The sequence below is a fragment of the Polypterus senegalus genome, chromosome 14 (assembly GCF_016835505.1).
Source record: "Polypterus senegalus isolate Bchr_013 chromosome 14, ASM1683550v1, whole genome shotgun sequence".
Lineage (NCBI taxonomy): Eukaryota > Metazoa > Chordata > Cladistia > Polypteriformes > Polypteridae > Polypterus > Polypterus senegalus.
The window spans coordinates 118,623,799-118,648,840 of record NC_053167.1 but is presented as its reverse complement, the minus strand read 5'-3'; the positions used below and the strand labels follow the sequence as shown (position 1 = coordinate 118,648,840).

At 39.1% G+C, this 25,042-nt stretch overlaps 2 protein-coding genes across 2 annotated transcripts in view; one reads left to right on the top strand and one right to left on the bottom strand.

Moving 5' to 3' along the window:
• Window positions 1–2,112: 2,112 nt before the first annotated feature.
• LOC120515263 (putative nuclease HARBI1) lies at window positions 2,113–2,918 on the bottom strand (the record flags this gene model as incomplete). Its single annotated transcript, XM_039736099.1, has 3 exons — window positions 2,480–2,918; window positions 2,287–2,402; window positions 2,113–2,187 (listed from the first exon to the last, which is right to left on the bottom strand). Coding segments are annotated over exons 1-3 (630 nt in total), but the record flags the coding sequence as incomplete, so codon positions are not given.
• A 1,743-nt stretch (window positions 2,919–4,661) lies between these two features.
• The window catches only part of ro60 (Ro60, Y RNA binding protein), a 47,369-nt gene continuing 26,988 nt past the window's right edge, over window positions 4,662–25,042 (top strand). The window contains exons 1-4 of the mRNA XM_039734451.1: window positions 4,662–5,456; window positions 16,814–17,433; window positions 19,540–19,760; window positions 23,133–23,279. Coding sequence (XP_039590385.1) covers window positions 16,824–17,433; window positions 19,540–19,760; window positions 23,133–23,279 — 978 coding nt within the window. The 5' untranslated portion in view covers window positions 4,662–5,456; window positions 16,814–16,823. The remainder of the gene's footprint in view (window positions 5,457–16,813; window positions 17,434–19,539; window positions 19,761–23,132; window positions 23,280–25,042) is intronic.

The window sequence follows — 25,042 nt, the reverse complement described above, 5'->3', positions numbered from 1 at the left end:
CAAAATAAAAGTCATGTTACACTACACTCTTGTTCTTCTCATATCTCTCAGGTTCAGTTCTTACACTTGACATTTATGTGTATGTATTAACTGTCCCATCCTCACTGCTGATTTCTTAATCCTACTAGAACATCCCGTGTATGACATCAGTCATCTCCTAGTACATTCTTGTCTTTGTGGTTCACTTGACCTTCATTGGGTTTCCTGATATTTTTGAACAAGTGTCTGACATTTATTAACCCTTTTATACAACTTCTAAGATAGATGCTATATTTTAATGTGGAAAGCATACCAAAACACTTTATACGCCTAATTTTTCCTTCCACACAGCATACCATGGCCCCAAAATAACATATACCTAAACAAAGGACAAGTGCAGGACAGCTAAAGAACAATACAATACTATATTAGTTAAATGAATAATTACAAATAACAGGTAAATGAAATGGGCGGCACGGTGGCGCAGTGGTAGCGCTGCTGCCTCGCAAGTTAGGAGACCCGGGTTCGCTTCCCGGGTCCTCCCTGCGTGGAGTTTGCATGTACTGCCTGTGTCTGCGTGGGTTTCCTCCAGTTGGTGTGTTTGTGTGTGTCCTGTGGTGGGTTGGCACCCTGCCCTGTGTTGGCTGGGATTGGCTCCATCAGACCCCCGTGACCCTGTGTTAGGATTCAGTGGGTTGGATAATGGATGGATGGAGGTAAATGAATAGATAGTAATAACTAATTCATAAATAATAACAGTAAAGCTAATAATAAAAACAACAGTAGTGAAAAATGTACAACTGTACTGCATATAAATTCACAACTAGGGGGAGATCTGAGGGCAGGAGGTCAGCTCAGAGTACACAGTCCCAACAGCCAAAGGATAGACACTGGCTGAGATTCTACAATACCTTCTGCCAGATGGAATTGGGACAAAGAGGCCGTGGGAGTTGTTCTTCACAATACTGTAAGCTTTGCAGATACAGTGCCTTACGAAAATGTCTTCAGTGGAGGACAAGGAGGGCCCAACAGTCTTTTCTGAAGCGTGCACTATCCACTGCAAGACATTATGGTCAGAGACACTGCAGTTCCCAAACCAGAGGGCTGTTCCACAAAGCGAGCTTATAAAATCGAGGATTATTTGTAATAGCCTCGCTTGAGTTAGCCTAACAGTTCACTTCAGGCTCATTGAGTTCCACGAACAAAATTCAGGTGTATTTAATCTCCGCTAATTCAAGCCAAGCTTGATAAGCGAGGCTCGTGTGCGTCCACGCGATATAAAAGGCAGCCTTGTTAATCGATGCTGGATAAGTAAGAATGGAAACTAAGGAAAGAGCTGCGTTTTTTTCGCAGGCGGAGCAAGAATTATTATTACAAGCCTATGAGGACTACAAAGCTATAATAACTAGAAAGGGGAACACAAGCTGTATTATCAAAGCTCGTGAGGCTGCATGGCAGAAAATAGCTGACAAGTTAAATGCGTAAGAACATGATTTTAGTAACTTTTGTGTTAAGGATGTCAAACTATTTAACAACTAAATGAGAACAGTTTCAAGCCTTCAAAATGTATAGTCATTAAAATTTCCTTTTACATATGCATTTTGTTACCAGTTGTAAGGTACTTTAAGGTTATTTTAACACATTGATAAACAGGACAGCATGTTAATTATATGGGTTCATCTTGGATAAAAAGTGATACATAATTGTAATTATTAATATAATTATTAATAATGCTTGGTTTCAGTAGCAACATGAGTGGAACGAAAAGGTCCTGGCAGCAAGTGAAGAAAACTGCACAGGCTACTGCAATGTCACACGCTCTGTCTGGTGTAACTCTGAGATGCCGCAGGCAGTTAAACCTGGATTTTAACTGTCCAAATGTCATTTCAATGCGTGCCCTTGTCTTACAATGGGCATGGTTGAAATGTCTTTCTGCTTGTGTTGCAGGATCTGTATATGGTGTGAGAAGAAACGGTAGACATGGGTATCCTCTGTCACCAAGCAGCACACCAGGAAAAATTCCTATAATGGAAAGTAGACACATTAGACTGTAGTATAATAAACTATAGTATATTTGTGAATTTTAGTTGACTTGCCTTGTCTGAGGCTTTGAGCCAGTGAAGACTCGCGAAAAATTCTGGCATCATGTACTGATCCTGGCCATTTTGCCACAATGTTTGAAATTAGATGTTCAGCAGTGCATACCATCTGAAACATTTTAGGAAATGGTAATGACATACATTGCTAATGTTGGACAACTACACTTTCACCTCTTGTATATAAATGTGAGATATTATCAGTACTTACCTGTACATTAATACTGTAATATGATTTGCGGTTTATGTAATCAGGCTCTGTTGGACCTGCTGGAGCCTTTATCCTCACGTGTGTACAGTCAATGGCTCCAATGACGTTAGGAAAGTCTGACAAATTAAATTCAGTTACTTATCAGGTAATGATTTATGTGCTGTAAATGAGTAGATGTTTAAAGATTAAGCACCATTAATTCCAAAGAAAGTTTCCTTAATGGCAAGAATTCCTCGGTGGCCAGGAAAGGTAATGAATATATTTAAAAAGGACTTTAATGCAACGCAAACCTTCCTGATTTCACGGCACACTGTAGCTTTTCTTAAATGTTCAGCATCCCCCACACTGTACAGAAATGAACCACTGGCAAAATAGCGCAAAGCGATACACAAAGACTGTGCAACCGTAAGGGCTTTAGAGCGACGTGTGTTTTTAGAAATGTAAGGTTCCAATAACTGACACAAATATGCAATACTGTGTCTACTAAATCTATAGCGCTCGTATAAATAATCATCCGCAAAATGCAACGGATCTATCCTGGGCCGAAGTAATTGTGGAACCTGTTGCCTTAAAGCTCTACGAATGAGCCTCGCTCCCTCATAAACTGGATTATGAATAAATGGGCACGCCATGGTTATTCATGTAAAGGCCTTCAATGCACTTCTTGTCATTTTATACTTTCTAAGTAATTAGAATCGCCTGCATGTAATCTGTAATAATTTTATATTGGAGGGTCGATGTGTGCGAAAGAGGGAGAGAACAGCAGCAGAATAATCCCAGCCCCGCAGAATGTCGTGCTGTGACATCACATGGCTTGTCCAATCATATTCATCAAGCTAAGCTAAGCTTCACAACTAACCTGCCACGGAGCAGGCTTGTCCAAGAGCATATGTTGACATAGTAATTAAGCGGAGCTTCAGATTAGCCTCGTTCGTGGAACCGAATTTGGAGAAATTAAACCGGGATTATCGAAATAAACCTGGATTTTGAGGTTAGCTCGCTTCGTGGAACAGCCCTCAGACGGTGATTAATCCAGTTAGAACACTCTCAATGGTGCTCCTGTAGAATGTGGGAAGAATGACAGGAGGTAGGCTTGCCCTGTTCCGTCACCCAAGAAGTGGAGATGCTGCTGCTGCTTTTTGGCAATGAAGGTGGTGTTAATTGCCCAAGTAAGCTCAGCTGATAATTGCAAACCAAGGAATTTGGTACTCTTGACCAGTTTCACTACAGAGTCCTTGATGTGCAGTGGGGTGTGGACAGCATGTGCCTTTCTGAAGTCAACAATCATCTCATTCTTCTTGTCCACATTAAGAGAAAGATTGGTACACTTGCACCAATCTGCCAATTATCTTGTCTCCTTTCTGTAAGTTGACTCATCTCCATTGCTGATGGGTCTAACCAGTGTTATGTCAGCTGCATAATTAATGATGGCTGTTGTATGAAGCCATACAATCTTGAGTCAGCAGAATAAACAGAAGTGGGGCAAGGACACAGCCCTGGGGCCACCAGTTCAGTGTGATGGTACTGGAGATGGAGTATCCAACACAGAACGTCTGGAGTCTCCCTGTCAGGAAGTCCGGGACCCAGTTGCATAGGGAAGTGTTATAGCCTAGCAGACCCAACTTCACAGTGAGCTTCTGACTGATGATGTTGAAAGCTGAACTGAAATGCATCCTAGCATAAGTATTTTTTTTGTCCCATCGAGCCAGGGCCAGATGAAGACTAATCAATATGGTGGGTACATATCTATCTATCTTTCTGTCTGTCTATCCACACTGTAATGTGCGAGTCACTGTCTTGCACCCCAAAACACGAGGCTGAGTCTCGGTACTTTATCAAAACCAGCTTTATTCAGCTTGAAACAGGAACAACACAGTTATTTATTGTTGCGGGATCAGCCACTCTCCTATACACAGACACAGCAGTCAGAAAGGGTCATGGCCAAGTAATCCTGTTCCTTGCATTTATAATGTTCCTCGCATCACCCATCGACGGCAGGTGCTTATAGTGCGACCACAATCAGCGAGCCGCTGCAGCGCTGTGAGCCTGCGGTTGCCCCAGCAACAGATAAGCAGTCTTCCACAGCCGAGGTGATCGTGCTTCAGGACGCTCTTTGGTATGTCGTCCTGTTGGGGGGGAAGTCCCAAAAGAGTTTAGAAACCTAACCAACCATACCATAAACAATATTTCTATATACAGTATATATGGTGACCACAAGGGGGATCAGAGAGCCCGAAACCCAAGACACAATAAAGCACCAGACGTTTTTAAAATAAAATTAAGGGGTTTTATTCACACCAAGCACTTCACAGGATCCTCTCTCCAATAATCTGCCACAAAACAAAGTATACAATCATTCCTACTATCTCTATCTTCACTGAGTGTTGCGTACTGCCTCCTGACCCAAACTCCCTAATATGAGGCAGTGGGCTCAATTTTATGTCAGACCCAGTGGTGCTGTCGGTGCCATGCTGTGTCTTCTGGCAAAAGAAAAAGAAGGGAGGTCCTCCCCCAACAAGCCCCCAAAATTGGCACGTTGGGACCCCAACAGGGCTGCATTTCCATATTCCATATTCCCATATTGTGTTTTTATCATATTAACAACGCATGTGTCTCTGTTATAGGCCATTTGATATGGAATTTGTAAACGCAGTATTAATGTTTGTGATGGGCCATAAATTGAAATGACAAATACAATGCATGCTATTAAAATGTATTAAAATGTGTGTGATGCGCACCATTTTGAATCGACACAGACACAGTCACTTATTCTTTTAATATGGCGTATACTGTCTTTAGTTTATTTCATGCCACCAAATGAATGCTTTTTAAAGGTTGAACATGTACAATGTTGTTTTAATTATCTCCTTGGAATTAGTACGATAAAGTGGAAGTTTAGAAGGCTTGTAGATTCGGTCGGTTCTGACCTGGTTTCCAAATTTGCGATCCCTGCATCGCATTTACACTTTTTCACTGAAAATTCAACATGTTGACGATGCGAGACTTTTATTTTGGCACAATGCATTGAACTCCGGACCGGAAGTCGTTACTTTGTCTCCTTGCGTCCACTCTGTAAAAAGAAACTGGAGACGAAGAAAAAAGGAAACCGAAAGCAATAATTTCGCGAAAAGGGCAGTGAAGGAATAAAGTTCTGATTGCTGGACGCGCAGGTAGGATTGATGAAGACGGTGCCCGACTCCCGTACGCCTCATCTGCCGTGCTGATTAGTCTGTTTTTTCGCTTCTCTAACATGACAGTTTGATCTCAGTTGTTTAGTAGAATGTTTTTAACATTCTCTTTTTATCTTTGATAAATGTCTTGCTTTGTAAATTACCGAGGGTAATGAATTTATACCATCCAAGTGCATTTCTAGTGTCGAATCCTGATTTTGAGCCTGCGCTGCAGCGGCACAGTTTCTCGAGTCTCCAGGGCGGATGTCTTGTGGGGTGACCCGAGATGCCGTGGACCTGTCAAAAACCGCCCAAGTGACCCCTGTTACGTTCAGTGCGTGTGTCCATGTGTTTCACTAATCTGAAAACATCTATGTGAAAGGTTAACTGAAGTAGTAACGCGTGGAGTCGCTGACGAGAACTGAACCGCCTTGTTTACTGAGCTTATTCAGGGTGTGGAGTTTATTCGTGAAGATGAGGCCGGCATCGCGAACTTAACTGATGGAGTCCGGCTTTTCCGCCGAGGTTTTCCTGTAGTTTCTTATGCATTACCCAATCAATCAGTGCCTCCATAGATAATTTTGTGAAGTGCCAACGCAAAGAAGATCACAGGGATTTTTATTTTTTTTTCTCTGAAAATTGTTGGACTGTTAATACTATGAAGATGAGTAATCCGTCAGGAAATGCATATATTTTGGAATAAAGCCAAACGATGACTCCTCAGACTGTGACTTTTTCCGTTCCTCAGTTGTCCGGGTTTTTTGCTCCCTGCAGCAGGCTATGCATGTCAATGTATGTGCCTTGCATACAGTAAATAGTTTCCGAATAGCAGCCCTGCCAGAAGTGAAGCAAACAACGCTTAGTGTTAGATGAGACTCGTTCACAGAAGTGCTGATTCAATGTCCGAGGCTTTGGCGTCATTTAGCAACTATCCCATGAAGTGTTCTGTAAATTCCTGTTGGTGAATTTTCACCTGCGATCACTGTTTCTCATTACAGAGGCATTTTGTCTACGTTTGGCATATTCTGTCATTATTTTCGCCCATTGGCATGTGGAATAATTTGATGGTTATTGTGACCAGGGGATAAATTTATAGCTGTCTGCTTGTATTCAAGCGTTTAAGTATGCATACTACAAAAAAAAAAAAAAGTATAAAATGACAGAACAAAAACCAAGCCCAGAAGGACCTCCCTGTAGAGACCCCTGCAATTGAACTGTGGTGAGGCGTACATCAAAGCAAGAAGATTAAAGCATTTTTTAAGCTTTTGAGTGTTCCCAGGAGCACAGTGGCCTCAGTAATTGTGAAATGGAAGTTTGGAGCCACCGGGGTCTCATTTGTAAAACTTTGCATAGATGTAAGTATGAAAATATGCGTATGGTACAAAAACAGGAAAATGCGTATACAGATTTATAAAACCTGGCATACGATATAAGTGTGAAAATGTGCATGCGGATGGTAAAGAAACAGGAAAATGCGTATACAGATTTATAAACCTGACATATGCACTTTTCTACAGAATTGACCCTTCATAAGTTATAGTTCTCTTGTAAATGTTTGTATGTGAACACACCATCCAATTGCCACCCTGAAACATCCATACATGGACTATGCTAATCAACCTCATATATACTGTATGCAGTCACAATGCAGCAGACCATCAATGGCTGGAGTGGCGTAGCTGGAGGTGGCCCACCCCAGGCGGCACCTTTTTGGGGGTGGCATTATTGGCCTAACGCCTGTGTAAGCAGCATGGTTCAGAAAAATATCACTCATGAATGAAAAAAGTAAACTTCTCTGATTTTTATCCACAAATGCTTCAAATATAATTTTCAGACTGTCCTTCTGTGACGGCATCAGACACAGTAGTTGAAATTTATGAGACAATAAGAAAAATAAACATAAACATTACACTGATAATTTCTAGGAAGATAAACAACTAATTTACAATTTATAATTTTGTTTCGTTATCAATCCGAATGCATTCTTGCTCTCTGCAGAAAACATCCCTACCTATCACTTGTATGCTACACTGGTTCTGGTTTTCGCAGCATAACTATATTAAACTAATAATCAGAACACAGCTTATCAATGCATCTATACTATATTCTTGTCTAGTTGAAGCTTATAAATAATTATATGTGAAAAATTATTGCTGTTTCTCTATATATGAATAAATCTGTGCAAAACGTATCTTAATTTTTTTCTATACGTTATTTTAATTATCTGTTTAAATATGTTAACATATTCAGATATGTTAGAGGGCAGCAAATTGAAGCACCGCCCTGCCTGAGTGGCACGAACTCGAGCTACGCCACTGATTGGCTGGTAGAGCAGTGACTCATTCAGACACTGCCACCTGCCTTTGAGGAGTCCTGGGATGTGCTTCACACAGAATTAAAGTGGCACTCCTCTAGGGATGGTGTCTGAGAGGGTAATAGATGATACTTTATTTGTCCCCACAGGGAAATTAAAATTTTACAGAAGATGAAAACAAAGAACAACTCCCCACAATCGCACATAAAAACATCTGGTTTGGATTACAGTGAGCTGCTATTTACAACACAGGTGTAAGTGGCATTAACAGGAGGTCTGATATGTTCAGATTGTACCACAGTTTGATATTTAATGATGTTAAAATTTAGATAGATCAGTGTCCACCAAAGCAACAGGCCTAATAAGCCTTGACTCCTTTTGTAGCTGTGTTTGTCCCAAATCAGCAAAGTTATGCAGCTTTTAATTCAACAGGGTAGTTCTGGCGATCATGTGATGCATGTTCAAGTAATTCCACAGACCAAATATCTTCATTTTAAAAATTTCGATAAACATTTAAGGTAAAACAATTCACACAAAAATAGAGCATAATTTGATATTAAAGATAAGTTCTTGTTTAAGAAAAGCTTTTTAAGGATTACATATCTTGTTTTATTTCTCTTAGCTTGGTCATACAGTCGTTAAGCATGTACTGTAAGCATGGTCAGAAAAATGTATGCCAATCTACTAAATGGAAACTTGTGTAACAGTCCATGCTAGCAGTGAGACAGTTTACTGACTTAATTAACACTCTGTTTTACACAGCTAAGAAAGTTCTATTTTGTGGTAACTTACAGGGGGTAAAAGGCTATATATACCATATTCTATGTAACAATGAGAAACTGACATTCCATAAAAATGAAGCCAGCACTTTTATGAATTTAACATTCAACATTAACCTTCTAAGATTGGCTTTTACACCTTCTCTGAAGTCACCAGTACTAAGAATAATTCATCAAAAATATGTTGGTACAGAGGGAATAATTTCTGTTGCAGAGTCAGCCAGGTTGATGTAATTTACTTTCCCTAGCCGTGACTTGGGTGAATTTAGTTTTAATTATACTTTATTCCCTGTTTCATCACTGTATATTCACAAAAATCTCCAGTCCTCCTCCTCCTTTTTTTATTCAGTCTGATGAAACCCGGCCACCATTATAATATCATCTGAAATATGGGGTATAAGCTGGTTCTCTGCAGTATCCAAATATCATAGTACTTGAACTTTTAATAATGACATGATTGCGATTACAATGAAAAGTACAAAAAAAGAGGGTTCAGCCAGTAACATTTTCACAAGGCAGCCATCCCACACATCACCATCAGCAAGTCATCTGCCAAAGCTGCTTTGCCTCAGAATAGATGAATCATGGTTTGACCCAAGCAGCCGAGCCATGTTTGTCAGTCTCATCTTGGCATCGTACGTGACTTGTGTGTTAATGGAATGTAATTTCTTACAGTTAACAAAAGCAACTTTATTCATGTGAGATGCCTTTATTAAAATACTAGCTGTCCCCGGTGGCTCCACCTGCGTAGTAGTGAAACAGGGCAAAGTTTAAAAATCAATAAACAAACAGGTATCGCTAGTTAAGCAGAGGCAAGGCACGTTCCAAAACATGGCGAGAGGCAGACCGATTCAAACAGAGATTAGGGCGTGAGTGAGGAAGGCCCCGCCCTCTTTTCGGCCCACAGCATCTCTCTTGGATTTGCGCAAATAAATCGGTACCGCAAGCAAACTATGATACTTAGAGTGATGAGAGAAGTTGCAAAATCAACTGGAATGTTCAAGCAATTTATAGAAAAAAAAAACGGATCTAAATCCGTTAAGTAGTTCTCTCGTTCGCTATCTAAGCGGATGTAGGATACACATGAGTGAGGAGGGCCCCGCCCCACCTGCCCTTGGTTTGCTGTGTCTCTCTCGGATTCGCACAAATAAATTGGTACCACAAGTGAACTATAACTATAATTCTTAGTGCCGTGAGAGAAGTCGGAAAATCAACTGGAATGTTCAAGCAAATTAAATTATAGAAAAAAACCCAATCTAAATCCGTTAAGTAGTTCTCTTGTGAAAAGTAGACAGACATACGCACAGCCAGACAGACATTTGATTTTTTATATATATATAGAGAGAGAGAGAGAGAGAGAGAGAGCAGTGTTTCTCAAATAGTTGACGGAGCCACGGGGCGGCGCGTTTGACCTCGGGGAACATGCTTTTTTATTTTTCTTTTAAATTTTTTTTGAATTTAGAATGCACTTTAAATCTTTTCTGTTACATTTAATAAAGCTATTCTTTGTTGTAAATTGGTCCATATTTCTTTCTTTTTTTATTCTCTTATACGTTAATAAGGATACAGTGTTATGCAGAGGTGTACTTATAACAATTTTATAGACAAATGATACTATTATGTTTTCTTCTTCCTAGGGGGGGCATGACAGAAAATAATTGAGAAGCACTGATATAGAGGAAGAGAGAGATATGAGTGTAGTCAGTTGTTCCAATTACATTATGAAGACTGGACCCTGGTGAAAATTGTCTTTTGTTTTATGTACTGTATGTAGACCAACACGTCATGACGTGAGGTCAGTGGCAGTGCAAATCTTTAGAAAAAACAGTGCGGTTAAGCTCAATGGGCGGCAGGTGGGTGTGCGGTATTGTGGCAGAGTGTTTCTCGGGTGTGGGTGAGGTAATCAGCAGTTCATGCATTCTCAGCTAAATGCCTCGTTGGCATTTAGAGTTCAGAATTGCTCACCTGTGCCCACTGACATTTTGAAAAGGAGAGTCCGAGTGGTATCATGGGGAAGAAAATGGTTGGAGTTCAGCCAGAATATAGGGTGGTCCAGATGTAATTATACAATTTTCATTACGCTATAACTTATTAAGTTTATTACATAGAAAATTACCTGAAAAATCCTGGACCATCGAGAAGTGTGCGAACTGATGACATGAAAAACTGTCTTCGCGCCAAACTGGAATTGTCCCCACATAAATCAAAGTCATCCAGACAATCTGGATCTGCATAATTAGATCTGGACCACCCTGTAGAAATTCTAATGCAAAATATCCAAGTCCAAGTAAGCATGGACGAGGCAGAGTGGTTGGACCCCTGTAAGGGAGCGCAGTTATGCTACTTTGAGGGGTGTCCCTGTTGAACAGTGGAGTTGAAGTGGGGACTTGGATTGACCTTCCTGGGAATCCAGGAAGGGTGTTTGTCTTCCCATACACCCTTCCTGGATATTTGAAGAAACAGATAAATTAACAGTAATGTACCAAAATTGAAATGAGCTCACTTGGAAAGTTGTTAACTATCTTCCTCTTCTGACTATATGATGAAGCGTCTGAAAAATGCTCAGATTGTCTGTAGGCACAGTTGAGACGTCACTGCTGCTGGGTACGTTTTACTACTTGTCTCACCAAACTCACAGGTTGAAGTGCAGGAGGATTCTGTTTTGGACAACATGCTAACGAAAAACTGCTTTCCGTCTAACGCGGTGATTCCCAACATGGGGCAATTAGATTTTTAGGGGGACAATTTGAGAATTTAGTTAAACAATTTATAAAATGAAAAAAATAAACAATTTTTATGTTTATTTTTTACGGAGATATTTATATATTTATATAGACATAGGTGAAGAACCCTTATATGTTTTCAAAACTGTATTTGCTGTATTTTCATATTACTTCATAATATTATATTATTAACAACTAGCCAACGCCAGCCGTAGCATACGGCGGTGTAAGAATAGGAACGGAAAACGTTGAGAAAGGAATTCAGAAATCAAGAAGAAAGAAATACTTCTTGAAAGACGCAGTTGTGAATAGGTGTTTTGCTTGTACTACAATATCAGGTCTCAGTATCCGAAAGTGCATGTAGAATTTCCGGCCAAGCAGGATTACATGCGAAAGTGATAAATAAATCATGCTTTCCAAATTTACGTAGTATGGCCATGGCATCCTGATAGTTTTGTTGCATGTATCTTGGACTTCCTGGAAATGTGGACGGTATTATGATTATTTTGCCTATACGTATGTTGTTATTTTCAGCATTTGCTTGCAGTGTGTCTGATAGTCCTTTGTATTGTTCCACGCGCAAATCTTGTTGATGTAATCTGAGATAGTTGAGATGCGCGCCTTCTGTTTTAACATACGCATCTATGACGTACTGTTGGAATAGTTTGCCGCTGGAGTGCAAAATACTAAATGTATTCCTCATTGATAATCTGTACATGTAAAACTGGCATTGAGTAACCCTGCTTTGTTTGGAGGTACTTTTATCAGGAACATGTTGGAAATGTTTGTGCCAGCCAATGTCTCCGTAAGGGAATAAAAGTGGTTTAATTCATAGGATCACAATTCATATTGAGCATGGAAATTTGTTTACAGGAGTTGCCTCTGGGATAGATGCAAATGTCTGTTTCGTCAGGGGGTTCGCCATCTTCTCTGATGAAAATCGCTGCAACATTGGTGTGACATGTCGGGGCATTGTATCGTCGTAAATCCTGCCATGTTCCTTGAAAACCATTCATACAGATGCTGTTGGATTGGACTGAGCGATTTCATGCATGTATTTGTATGATTTAGCAAAGGGGTTGATGGTTCTGAGCATGAGAACTGGAGAAGTACATTTACGCTGCATGCAGAGTTTGCTTTATTTTGTAAGAGTACTTCAGTAGCTTGCGCTGTGTCAAAAACATACAACTGTCCATATCCCGGAGAGGTAGAAGTGCTAGCGTATAGTGGAGAGATTTTGTGATAAATTTGCCCGTGTATTTTAAAACAGTATGTGGTCTGTGGCCAGGAAGTTGAGTTATCTGTGCACCCATGGAAGCAAATGCTAGGGAAGAGTTCACGATAATATAAACTCCAGATGTTGCCATGTATTGATAGTACTCCTAACTTGTTGTGATAACTGAATTTGCTTTGGAAAGAACAACAGGAAGAACGTCTCCAAATCTGTCCCAATGTGATGCAACGAAATCTACTGCCGTATGTCATAGTGAGAGTGCATTGCCTTCGTCAACCATTTGTGTCAAGAAATAAACCCACTGATAGAAACAGGCAGTTGCCAGATCCCGGAATAGAGATGACGTTGTACAAAAACCCAAGATACTGTTGTGCATTTTATAACAAAAGCTTAGGAAACAACGGTCACAGCATAACGAAAATAGCAAGATGTATGGGAGGCCGCAGGCAGCGTGGGGAAGGGTTTGGAAGAGGACGAATAGGAATCGAGAAATGCCATGTTGGCTGCGTTTGGGCGGGACTAGTTTTGAAGAGGAGCCACAGGCAGCGTGGGGAAGGGTTTGGAAAAGGACGAATAAGAATCGAGAAATGCCGTGTCGCCTGCGTTTGGGCGGGACCGGTTTTGAAGTGGAAGCAGGACAAACCAGAAGACAAATATATATAAGAGATATCTTAGTGATTTCTTTGTCAGTACTTCAACTATCTTTTCGCAAAAATGTGACATTGCATTGTAGTTAAACAAATTCATCGCTCGCACACAAAATAAAAAAAATGCTTTACGCACACACGTGGTCACAATGCTATAGTAAACAGTATACACTTGTACAGATGTTGACTATATGAGTGAGGCACGCCAACTGAGACCGAGCATGGGAGACAATTAACCACAATCCTGCAGCGAGAGACAGAAAAGAACCATCAGCTAAGTTGTGATCACTTGACGCTCAGAAGACAAATCGTATATGTACTACTCGTATTGCAAGACTTCGCTCATTTATCAAGTTAAAGTTTATTAACAGTCTTTGCTTATCTTCCTCGCATCGTTCCTCGCAATCCAACGTTTTACTGTATTGTATACAGAAAAGATTTTTGGTACATAGTACAGTACTTCTGATACATCTGATTAACTGAGAGCACCATAAGTGAGGCCCATTGTCTTAAGACATATCCCTGGAGAAGCTGGGTAACACAGGTAATTAGTATACAAGAGTTATTTCATGTGACTTCTTTTAGTCTGGAATAGTATTCAGAGCAGGCCCTTTCCAAAAGTAACATTCAATTGAATTCACCTGAGAGGAGGTGCAGAGCCTGGTTACAAGTTCTCAGGTAAAATGCAATTAAAGACCCTACTTATTACATGATGAGTGCATAAAGAAACAAAGTACTTTAAAGGTTACTAACATAAATTGAGTGCAGCACTATCAGCCCATTAATTAGTTGTTGAGCTGTAGCCAGTTGATACTGGAGGAGAGGAAAACAGAAACTCCAGTCAGCAGCATCCCTGGAGAAAATAAACCTCATTGGGAAGGTATTATAAGAGAGAAAGTCAAAGGCAAAGTCCAGCACAGTTAGATTCCTGGAGACCTTGGCCAGCTGGACGTCCACCCTCTTCTTAGAATTCTTCAGTAGATTCTGCACTGGACCGTCCAATATGAAACAGAAAGTGACAGCAGCAGAATAAAGAAATAAAGCAGATTTACTGTGAGGACTTCCAGATGGTCTTTACAACATTTGGTAGCTCTGACAATACTTGTAGCATTGACTACACCTTCATCAGTTCATGGAGCACTTACAACAAGAATGCAGTTTTTATTTTGACATTTCTATTTCTTGGTTATAGATGTTCAATATTAAGCTAAGTGAGATGGAGCTGTAGATATGGCACCAGCACATTTGTTGAGATGTCACTGCTTTCTCTTTATTATTGCTTATTTATTAATAGTATTCATTCTGTTTTTGTTAACTCATAGTATTTTGGGCCATATTTATCATGATCTTTCTGTGCTGCTTAAGATAGATCATTGAATTTAAACCACAGTATAACAAAATCAAGATACCATATCTAAGGTTGCTATTAGATAAAAATTACTAACAGATAAATAATACAGTAATACAACTAGAAATAAATAAAGAATCAAATTCTACAACAATTTGTTGATATTGCACATGTTACATTTCCACATTGTCAGTAGTTCTATCAATGGACATGAACACCACAACAATGGAAGCAGTATTGGTGTGTGTGTGTGTGTACATATATATCATCATGTATTTTATGGCATTAGGAGAGTCGAGATCATCACAAAGCACACCAGTATTTTGATGGCACTGAGATATCCATAGGTGCGGGTCTTAAAAGACCTGAAGTGTCTTCCAGAAGGCAGCAGGGTTAAAAGATGGTGTTTATCAACCAGCAGAGACACCACGCATTAAAAATGTCCTTCCGTGCAAGCATGTGTATATTAATGATTTTCTGGAATGATTTACTGACCCTCTAGGTAGCCCTCCTGTCAGCCACAGAACAGCTGGCGTAGCACATTGATATTCTATTAATAAAGATGTTTCCTATGGGGCAGCGCTAAAAAGACAGCAGAAGCTGCTTAGACAAAGTGGCCTTCCTCAGTGTCCTCAGGAAGTCTTCTATGCCATCTTCACCAGAGAGGTAAGTCTGATTGGCTGCATGAGGTCCTTGGAAATATGGGTGACCAAAAATTTAAAACTAAGCTCTCTCTCCACTCTTTCCTCATCTGTATAAAATGGGGGTATGTCTTCCCTCTGCCTTCTGAAACAGATGATCAATACCTGAATTTTCAAAGTGTTCAGCAGTACCAGGTTATTGTTGGAGCACCATTATGTTAATTTCTAGACCTCTTCTTCATAGGAAGACTCATCCCTATTTTTAATCAACCCTACCACTGTGGTATCAGATATTGTTTGCACTATAGACTGGAATGCAAGTCATGTGTGTGAAGAGAAGGAGACTCAGCACACAGCCTTGTGCAGCACCAGTGCTGAGTGTCAAAGTGGAAGAGTAATGGGTACCTAGTCTGACTGTCTGTGGTTCTGTAGTTTTTCAAAAAGACCTTTAGCTACATACATGTCTGCTGGTCATGACCTAAGTTAAGCAGTTTAGTGATTATTCTAATGGGGATGTTTGTATTGAATGTGGGACTGCAGTCGACAGACGGCATCCTTGCACGTGTACTTTGGTGTTCAAGGTGGGTCAGTTCTTGTATATATGTGAAGATTTCTTAAGTATTGTTGCCCTCAGACTTTTTGTACTTCTTTCCTTTCTGGTAGTTTTAGAGAGTTTATGTACCATATAGGAAGAAGCTGTGTAGACGCTGAGAAATGAAGAGTGACTCTCATTCAGGCCAGGGAGACAGACAGCAATGAATTCTGCAAATGGATTGGGGGCCTTATCTACTTGCATTATGTAATCATTGAGACACACAAGCCCATTCACTATGTCAATTATATATATTCAAAAATTGTCAATTTTGATACATTTTATGTCTCTGTTTCCCCTGTGAATGAGAAGGTTTAAAAATGTTTTTTTTAATATCTTCGTGTCAGATTTTTGTAAATTATGTTTCTGTTTTAAAGGTGTAAGATGTGTAAGGATGTTGTATAATTAAATTTATCTTTATTTACAGTGTGGCCACTAGGGGGCATCTCAGGATCCAAAACCCTTAACACAACTGCATGAAGTCTAGCCATGGGTTCAAATAACCTTTTTTTAAGCGAAATACCTTTACAGTGGTTCAGCAATACACAATTCTCTTTCCTTCTCTCAGTCTTCCTTTCCTTATCTCCCTCCCACCAATTGCTGTTCGTCTACTCCCAACTTTCTGAGTGAGGTGAAGAAGCCTGTTTTATTTAGGACCTGGGAGTCCTTCCTGTCCCAGGACACTGCATGAAGGAAGTACTTCCTGGTCAGACGGAAGCCCCTGAAAGTAGGGATAGCCTTTCCCTGCGGCTCTCAACTGAGCAGGGCTTCTGAACAAGACTACATTTCCCAGTATGCCCTGCAGGTGTGTGCATGCTACAGAAGCACTGCCACCTAGTGTATCAAGGTAGTATACAGCCTTAGAAGGCTGTCTCCCCTGATCCCACCCCTTTTATAGTCCCACCCAGGAACAGGAATAACATCCATCCTGGTTGAGACATCAGTCAAGTGTCACCTCCCATTATAACAGTATTTTTGTCATATTCAGAATTTATTTTTTCTTTACCATGGTAAGTAGAAAGATTATGAAGTAATATGAAAACTCAAGAAAACATTGTCCTGTTTTTCCTCATCCATAGATTATTGAAGATGGAAATGGAATATTCTGAAGATGTGCCATCACAAGGTGTACCATCACAGTTACAGCCATTAACTGACAAGCAAGTGGTAAACTCTGCAGGTGGATACACATGGGAGGTGACTGACATTACACGATTGCACCGTTTTCTGTGTTTTGGCTCAGAGGGTGGGACTTACTATATCAAAGAAGAGCAACTGGGTAAGGAGAATGCGTTAGCTTTGATCAGACTAATAGAAGAAGGAAGAGGCTGTGAAGCTGTGGAAGAAATCAAGACATTCAGTGTGGAGGGAAGAACAGCAAAATCAGACCCGATCCTTTTTGCTCTTGCTGTGTGTTCACAACATTCAGACAGCAAAACGAAGCGGGCAGCCTTTAAAGCTGTTAAGGATGTTTGCCGCATTCCCACACACCTGTTTACTTTTGTCCAGTTTAAGAAAGCTCTTAAAGAAGGCATGGAATGTGGTATGTGGGGTAGAGCTTTGAGAAAAGCAGTGGCAGATTGGTATAACGAAAAGGACCCAATGGCTTTGGCTTTAGCAGTCACAAAATACAAACAACGAAATGGCTGGTCACACAAGGACCTGTTAAGGCTGTCACATATGAAGCCTGCAAATGAAGGTATGTATGAAGGGTAACAGTTTCAAACTGCAGAACTCCAAATTCATTTGTACTGTTTTAAGTGCAGTTTGTTTGAAAATGTTACGGTCCACAGAATGGAGAAATAGTGAACAGTTATTTTCATTTCAGATGTTACTGAGCTTCAAGTAAGAATATTCAGTGCCACAGTGTGAAAATTGTGGTGCACAAGGATCTTTCTTGGACATCCTGGAGCAAATCTGCCTGGGAGAGAAGGCAATAATAAACTCCGTAACAGTATACAGAGCTGATCTATACTTGAAACCAAAACCTATTTCTGCTGCAAAAGTGTAGGAATTGAATACATTTGCAAACCATATATTTCTCTTTTATCCTTAAAACGTCTTTTGAACATGAGAGAATGTCACATAACAAATAAAAATCAGTGTTTTGAAACAAAAAATAGCATAAGAGCATAATGTAATTGTTTGGATTTATTAGAAACAAATGTAAAAATTGCTCAAGGGACTGAAACATTTGTAAGGCGCTTCTTTCTAATAGCAAAGCCAAGTGTTTCAAGACATTTATGAAAAATAAAATAGCCACAGCTGTTAGCACAATAGGTGGAAAATCGATATTATTCACTTTGCACTACTTCCTGTGCTGAATCTGGTAAAAAAAGAATAGATTTTTGGCTTTAGTTCTGTGCAGTTACTTACCTAACAATACATACTTTTGCATCTGTGTTGAGAGTAATTTATGAACAATTGAGAGTTCTCGTACATAAACTAGCACTGTTGTTTTTGTTTCCTCTGGCTATCCAAACCACCCATTCCAGCCTAGGGTTGCATGAGCCAGAGCCTAAGCCAGCAGCATTAAGTACAAGGTGGGAGAAGGAGAAGGAGGAGGAGGAGGAGGTTGGGAGTAGGCATAGATACAGTGCATTGCCACACCCACCACACAACGAACCACCTCAGGTTCCCAAATTAGGGCCCGAGCACAGTTGTGCACTGGGTGACACCTTAGCACCACACTAGTTTGAGTGGAGTGGTACAGTGTGACGTTTTCTACAGTGGCTGGAGTGCCAATCTTGCCACCAGGAATATGCCCTAAAATGGGGGAAGTTCTGGTCAGAGCATGTTCATACTGGACCACAGTTGAAATTTGGAATGTGGGGCAAAAACTGTGAATGTTTTTCATAAATATGTAGCGCTTGGGCCCTGAGACTCTAAAGCGTTTTATGGCGTATGCCATCGTGCCACCTTTTTATTTCCAGAGGAAGGAATTAATAAAAATCCACTGCTTATGAAAACCACAACTTGTTCATAATTATCTGGATTTGTTTGGAAATTAATGTTCCTAAGAAAATGACAATAGATTTTTAAAAGAGCAAAAAAAGAAATACAATTTTTTACAATTACTTTGTGGCATTGACAATAATTTAGTTCATAAATTAAAATGGGTACATATTGAGAAAAAAAAAACAGACTCAGCGTTTAACTAGGATGAATTATTTGATAGATGTAAGCAGATGCAAAAATATGATCAACCTCTATTTCACTTTAAAATGTAGTGAGACGTCAAGCAAAATGAAACCTTTTATTGGCTAACTGGATCAGGAAAAGAAGGGGCCTGAGTTGCCTCGAAAGGTTGCATATTGGAATCTTTCTAGTTAGCCAATAAAAGGTGTCATTTTGCTTGACGTCTCACTACATTCATAATGGCTAACATGGTACAACACCCTAGTACTATTAAAATGTGTTATTTTTAAAGTGAATACTTTTATCTGTAGAAAATGCCAAAGGAAAAAGTAATTACTGAATAAATACAAATAATATGCTTTTTAAATGTACTTATTCCAGGTGAGAAACCAAAATTTGCAATTTTATAGTAAATATTTAATTTGGTTTATAAGGTTTTTAGCAACGCTAAAAGCAGACAATATTTATTTGATTAGAGAATTATAAGTAATGTTTAGTATGTGTGAAGGCTTTGCAGTTTTTGTGACCCACACCAATGTGCCTACGAATGTGCCGGGTTCACCATTATTTATTATATTGTTCTCTGAAGGCAGTTATATAAATACTGTACTAAAATCTAAGATACATTCATGTGTAAGCATATTAAATATTCCTTTTGTTGCTTAAGGTATTGCATTGGTCACAAAATACATCACAAAAGGATGGAAAAATGTCCAAGCAGTGTACAACGACAAAGAGAATGAGGATGACATTAGGAAAATCCTAGAATACCTTGAAGCTGTGGAGAAAGTGAAACATACCACCAATGAAGTAGAAGTAATTCACTTAGTAGAGGAGTATAAATTAGTAAGAGAACATTTACTCACCAATCACCTAAAGTTTAAAGAGGTAAGGTACTTTGTTGGTGATAGAATGTTGTAATTCAAAATTATTTAAAGAATATATATATATCTCAATCATTCAGATAACTGCTATTGAATAATATAAGACCTTACAGTACACTGCTCCCGAAACAGTAACTGTAGACATGTCAATAGAGAATGGTTCTATAATAATTCTTTTCTTGTATGCATTGCACATGATAAGCTTTACAAGTTCCGTTTTAATATTCTGGATACTTGCAGTCTACTGTGCTGTCATTGATAATAGATTTTGCTATTTCAAACCATGCTTCAGTCTTTACTGTTCCACATACTCTGTATCTCCTTTAAACAGTTATATACGAGGGTAAATCAAAAACTAAAGGCAATTTAAAGGACAGAAGCTGATACAACACAACACGTTTGTGATCAAATACACACAATGATGCGCTTTACTTTTAGTCTAGTTCAAGCCAAGGTCAAATGAGCTTGGCTGCTGTGCTGTGGGATTGCACCATTGTTGAACAACACACTGCAGTAAGATTTCTTTGGGCAGACTTGGTTAATAATCCTGCTGAAATTCACCAGAAGTCGTTGGCTCAGTACGGAAGTGAGTTGACAAAACGTTTGTGAATGGATAGAAAGGTTTTAAACGGGAAGAACAAGTTGTAACCGATAAAGCTCAAGCTGGTCAACCATCAACATCACTCACACAAGCCCTCATCGACCCAACGAATGTCTTCAAGAAGGCCGACCGATTAAGTTGTCCGCTGTTGCTGCCCATTTGGATATCAGCTATGGATCTGTCCCTGCCACACAGTGCATGAAGACCTGGGGTATTGAAATGTTTGCACAAGATGGGTATCCAAACAGCTTATTGAACTGCACAAATTAAAATGCTTCAGTGAATTTCAGTAGGTTTCCCCCTCTCTGCCCTAAAAAATTGCAGGTACAATCCCACAGTGGAGTGTCCATGTTCATTTGACCTTGGCTTCAACAAAATGAATGACAAAGTGCTGTGCTGTGTTTGTTAAGACCACACATAAGCCATTGTAAACGTGTTGTATTGTGTCAGTTTCTATCCATTGCAGGTACTATATAATTTTCAAATTTCCTTAACTTTTTGATTTACCATCGTATTCTGTTGACACTTAAAGTAAAAGGCGGTAAATAAAACTAAAACAATTACAGTCGTGATTTATTTAATGAACTAGAAAAAAAATTAAATGCTACATTTGCAAAAGTTTGGGCACCCTTTCAGTTGTAGCGTCTCTGAAGTCGTTAGATCATTATTAGTCTGGTGTGGCTTAGCTCTCTTGCAGTTTGTCTGCTCAAGAGCTGTTATTAGGAGTTGTTTTGACTCTTCAAACATTGTGCCACGCTTGACAACCAGCAAATGACTGATGATCTGAAAATTAAAGGAATTGATGCCTACAAAGCAGGGGAAGGGTTACAAAAACATATCTAAGTGCTTCCAGCTAGCAGTTTTCACAGTTTGAAATGTCATTCAGAAATGGCAGTTAAGTCAAGACAAGACCTTAAAAAACTGACGAATAGAACAACTTGTACATTGTGCAGAAAGGCAAAGCAAAACCACATCTGGCTGCACGGGACCTGCAGGCATTTTAAGCTGAGAAAGGAGTGGTGGTGGTGGTGGTGTATGGCTGTACTGTCCAGTGTCATTTCAACAGACATGGCCTTCATGGAATATCCATTAGAAGGAAACCTTACGTGTGATCTCCCCATTAAAGCCATTTGGCTTTTTGCAAGCAAATGCTGTGGACAGATGAAGTTAAAACCAAACTTTGTGGCTGTAACCACAAAAGGTTTGTTTGGAGAAAACAGGAGCAGCATTTGAAGAAAACAACACCTTAACTACTGTTAAGTATGAGGGTGGAGTTATTATGCTTTGAGGCTGTGTGGGAGCAAGCGGCTCAGGAAACATTGTGTGAATACAGGAAAGTATGGATTCCACTAAATACCAACAAATTCTCAAGGAGAATGTCCTACAGTCAGGAAACTGAAGTGGAAAAAAAGATGAAATCTACAAGAAGACAAACAGCCCAAAACACAACTCTGACTTCTACTGTGGAGTGCCGCAAGCAACCCAAGGTGAAGGTTTTAGAGTGGCCCTCACAATCTCCAGACTTGAACATCAATGAAAATCTGTGCAAAGATCTTAAACTGTGCTTGCGAAACAGACCAAAAATATCTAGCATGTGGAAGCAATCTGCAAGGAAGAACTGGGAAAATTTTCCAAAGTGACAATTCCAAGTTATTTTTGCCATACATGGTGTTACAAAGAAGTAGTGACTTAGGAAGGATCCCAGACTTTTGCAAAAGCCATTCTATTCCTTTTATTTTATTTTATATTTTTTCAGTTTATGAAAAAAATTGTAATTGTACAGTCAGTCATTGTCCAACCCGCTATATCCGAACACAGGGTCACAGGAGTCTGCTGGAACCAATCCCAGCCAACACATGGTGCAAGGCAGGGACAAAGCCTGGGCAGGGTGCCAGCCCCCTGCAGGACACGCACACACCCAAACGCCAAGCACAAACTAGGGACAATTTAGCATCGGCAGTTTTTGGACTGTGGGAAAAAACGGGAGCACCCAGAGGAAACCCACGCAGACACAGGGAGAACATGCAAACTCCACGCAGGGAGGAGCCGGGAAGCGAACCCAGGTCTCCTAACTGTGAGGCAGCAGTGCTACCACTGTGCCACCATGCTGCCTTGTAATTACATGTACATTAACCTTTTAATAAAATTAGTTTGTGAGTTGTTGAAATTTATTTAATTTTTTTTTTAAATGCACAGTTTGGCTGGGGTGTCTGTTCATTTTGTAACCCCCCTTTATCCCTACATTTCTTTACACATTATTCACACTGTATGAGTTTTTCAGCCCAACACGATAAACAGATTTTACAGTGAGTTGCTTTTTAAGTCTCACCAATGCTTGTATTAACTGAGAGGTGTGCACGTTGTTATAGCATTTAAGGCTGGTTTATGAAATCCTTGCTGTCATTTTATGCTTCTGATTTACTTCCTTTATTTTGTAAAAAATATGTGTATGTATTTCCAGCCATTTTAAAATAAAATTAATTGATAGTTTGTTTGAAGAGTAAACCTTGTGACACATTATTAGTATGCTAAATATTGACAGTGCACTGGATGTATCATTTATTTTAAACAGTAATGAACAATGATTTTGCATTTTAATTCAAGTAATGTTTAAGTTCCAAATGATATGATAATAAAAATCATTACCTTTTTCGTTTCTTTTGACTAGTTTGGTACGTTTTGATTATCAACAGCTATTAACACCTAATTTGCTGTATGAATTTGATGTCCTGATTCATTTATTATCATATTTATATAATAATTTCATTTTCATAGGTCTGGAAGGCTCTGCTGAGAGAAATGCCAATGACGGCAATGTTACGAAACTTAGGGAAGATGACTGCAGAATTACTTTTAGTTCCAGGAAGTTCAGAAACTGCTATGGTGTGTGAGAGACTTCAGAATGAAAAATATTTAAAAAAGGTAGGCTATTCATATTTTTGTATTTTTTTGTTTTTTCTGTTTTGTTTTACTCATTCAGGAACTTTGGGTAAGAGGGGTACAGCAACAACCTCTTTTTCTATAGAGCAGTGGTTCCCAAACTCGGTCCTGGGGACCCCCCGTGGCTGCAGGTTTTTGTTCTAACCAGATTCACAATCAGTGATAATAATCGATAAAAACTGATCTCATTTAATTAGCTGGTCTTTTTTACTCTTCTCTTATTCTGCATTCAGAAAAAAACAACAGTATGGTTTTCACATTTATAAGACATTTAGAAATATTTGTTTTTTTCTAAAGCTATAAATGCTTAACTCTCTTTTGTTCTTTTCCTATTATTTGCCAGTTTTCCTGTGTAGTTTGCTCCCTTCATTTAACCCTAACAGTGTCAATTAACAACCAGCACAGCAGACACCTGGGATGATGAAAGCACCAATGACTTCAGTGTTAGACTCGCTAATTAGTAAAGAATAAATTAAATAACCAGAACACCTGGAAAAGCAGAATGAAAATTAGGTTGAAAATACTGTTAACGACTTAAAAAAATGACATATTCCCCATATAACTGCTTATTACATTTTAATAAAAATCTACCAAACTTAGTTTGTAATTTCTACATTGACTCCAAAACACAGAAACTGGGAAATAATGACTCACTAAATTAGGCTAAAAGTCCAATGAAAAATAGAAGTTGGTTGGAACAAAAACCTGTAGCCACATTGGGTCTCAATGAGCGAGTTTGGGGACCACTGCTATAGAGGATTTTCATATGTAACGTGCAGCGCAAAGTGCTTCAAGAAAAAATCACAATTACAAATAAAAGATTACAATACAAATAAAATAAAAAGTAATGTATAAAATAAAAAGAAACGTCCACAATGTAGATAAACCAATAAACAAAAGAAAGTCCATGGATTAAATTACTATTAACTTGTTTCCAAGTCTCTAAAGATTATAACAGTTAGTCTGATACTATGGTAAGATAGCCAGGAGGACAGGAAAATAAAAAATAAAATCAGCTGACAAGATGCTGGAGAAAATAAACCTGCACGGGTTCTAAGACCAAAGGACCAACCAGCCCTCAATGCTGAGTAAGAGTAAATGGAAAGAAGAAGAATTCTAAAATAAAGAGTGATGTACAGTACAACAGCCACATTCTTAAATAAAATAGACTGTATGGCTAGACACGTTCACATTATTTATTCTAGTTTAGATGGAAAGGAAAAGCTGCGCAAATTCTATAATCCACCTCAAGAAATCCTTTCTGATGTGTAACTGATAAACTCATAGCTCTGCTCTAAAGAACAAAGAACAGATTCTTGTGTTTTATTTTTATTTTTTTTATCGAAGGAGGCTGAGGTGTACCATTTTCGTTGTTTTATTTTCAAGCATATGTCCCATTTTATTCGCCTCCAGATTTTGCATACTGTTTTGACGTCTTTAGCAAAAAAAAAAGAAATATTAGCATTTGACATTGAAGCATCACTCTTGATTACTTCTTTTTTTGAAGATGACAAAGATGATAACGTTTTTAGTTTTTTTCTTTACTTTTAATATTACCAGTTAGAAACAAATGCCTTGCAATAACCACTGTGGCATTTTTAATGTCTAGGTCAGGGGTCCTCAATCACAGTCCAGGAGGGCCACAGTGGCTGCAGTTTTTTGTTCTAACCCGGTTACTGAATTAGAAAGCAATTCTTGCCAATAATTTAATTTCATGGCTTGTTAGTGCTTTAACACTAGAATTA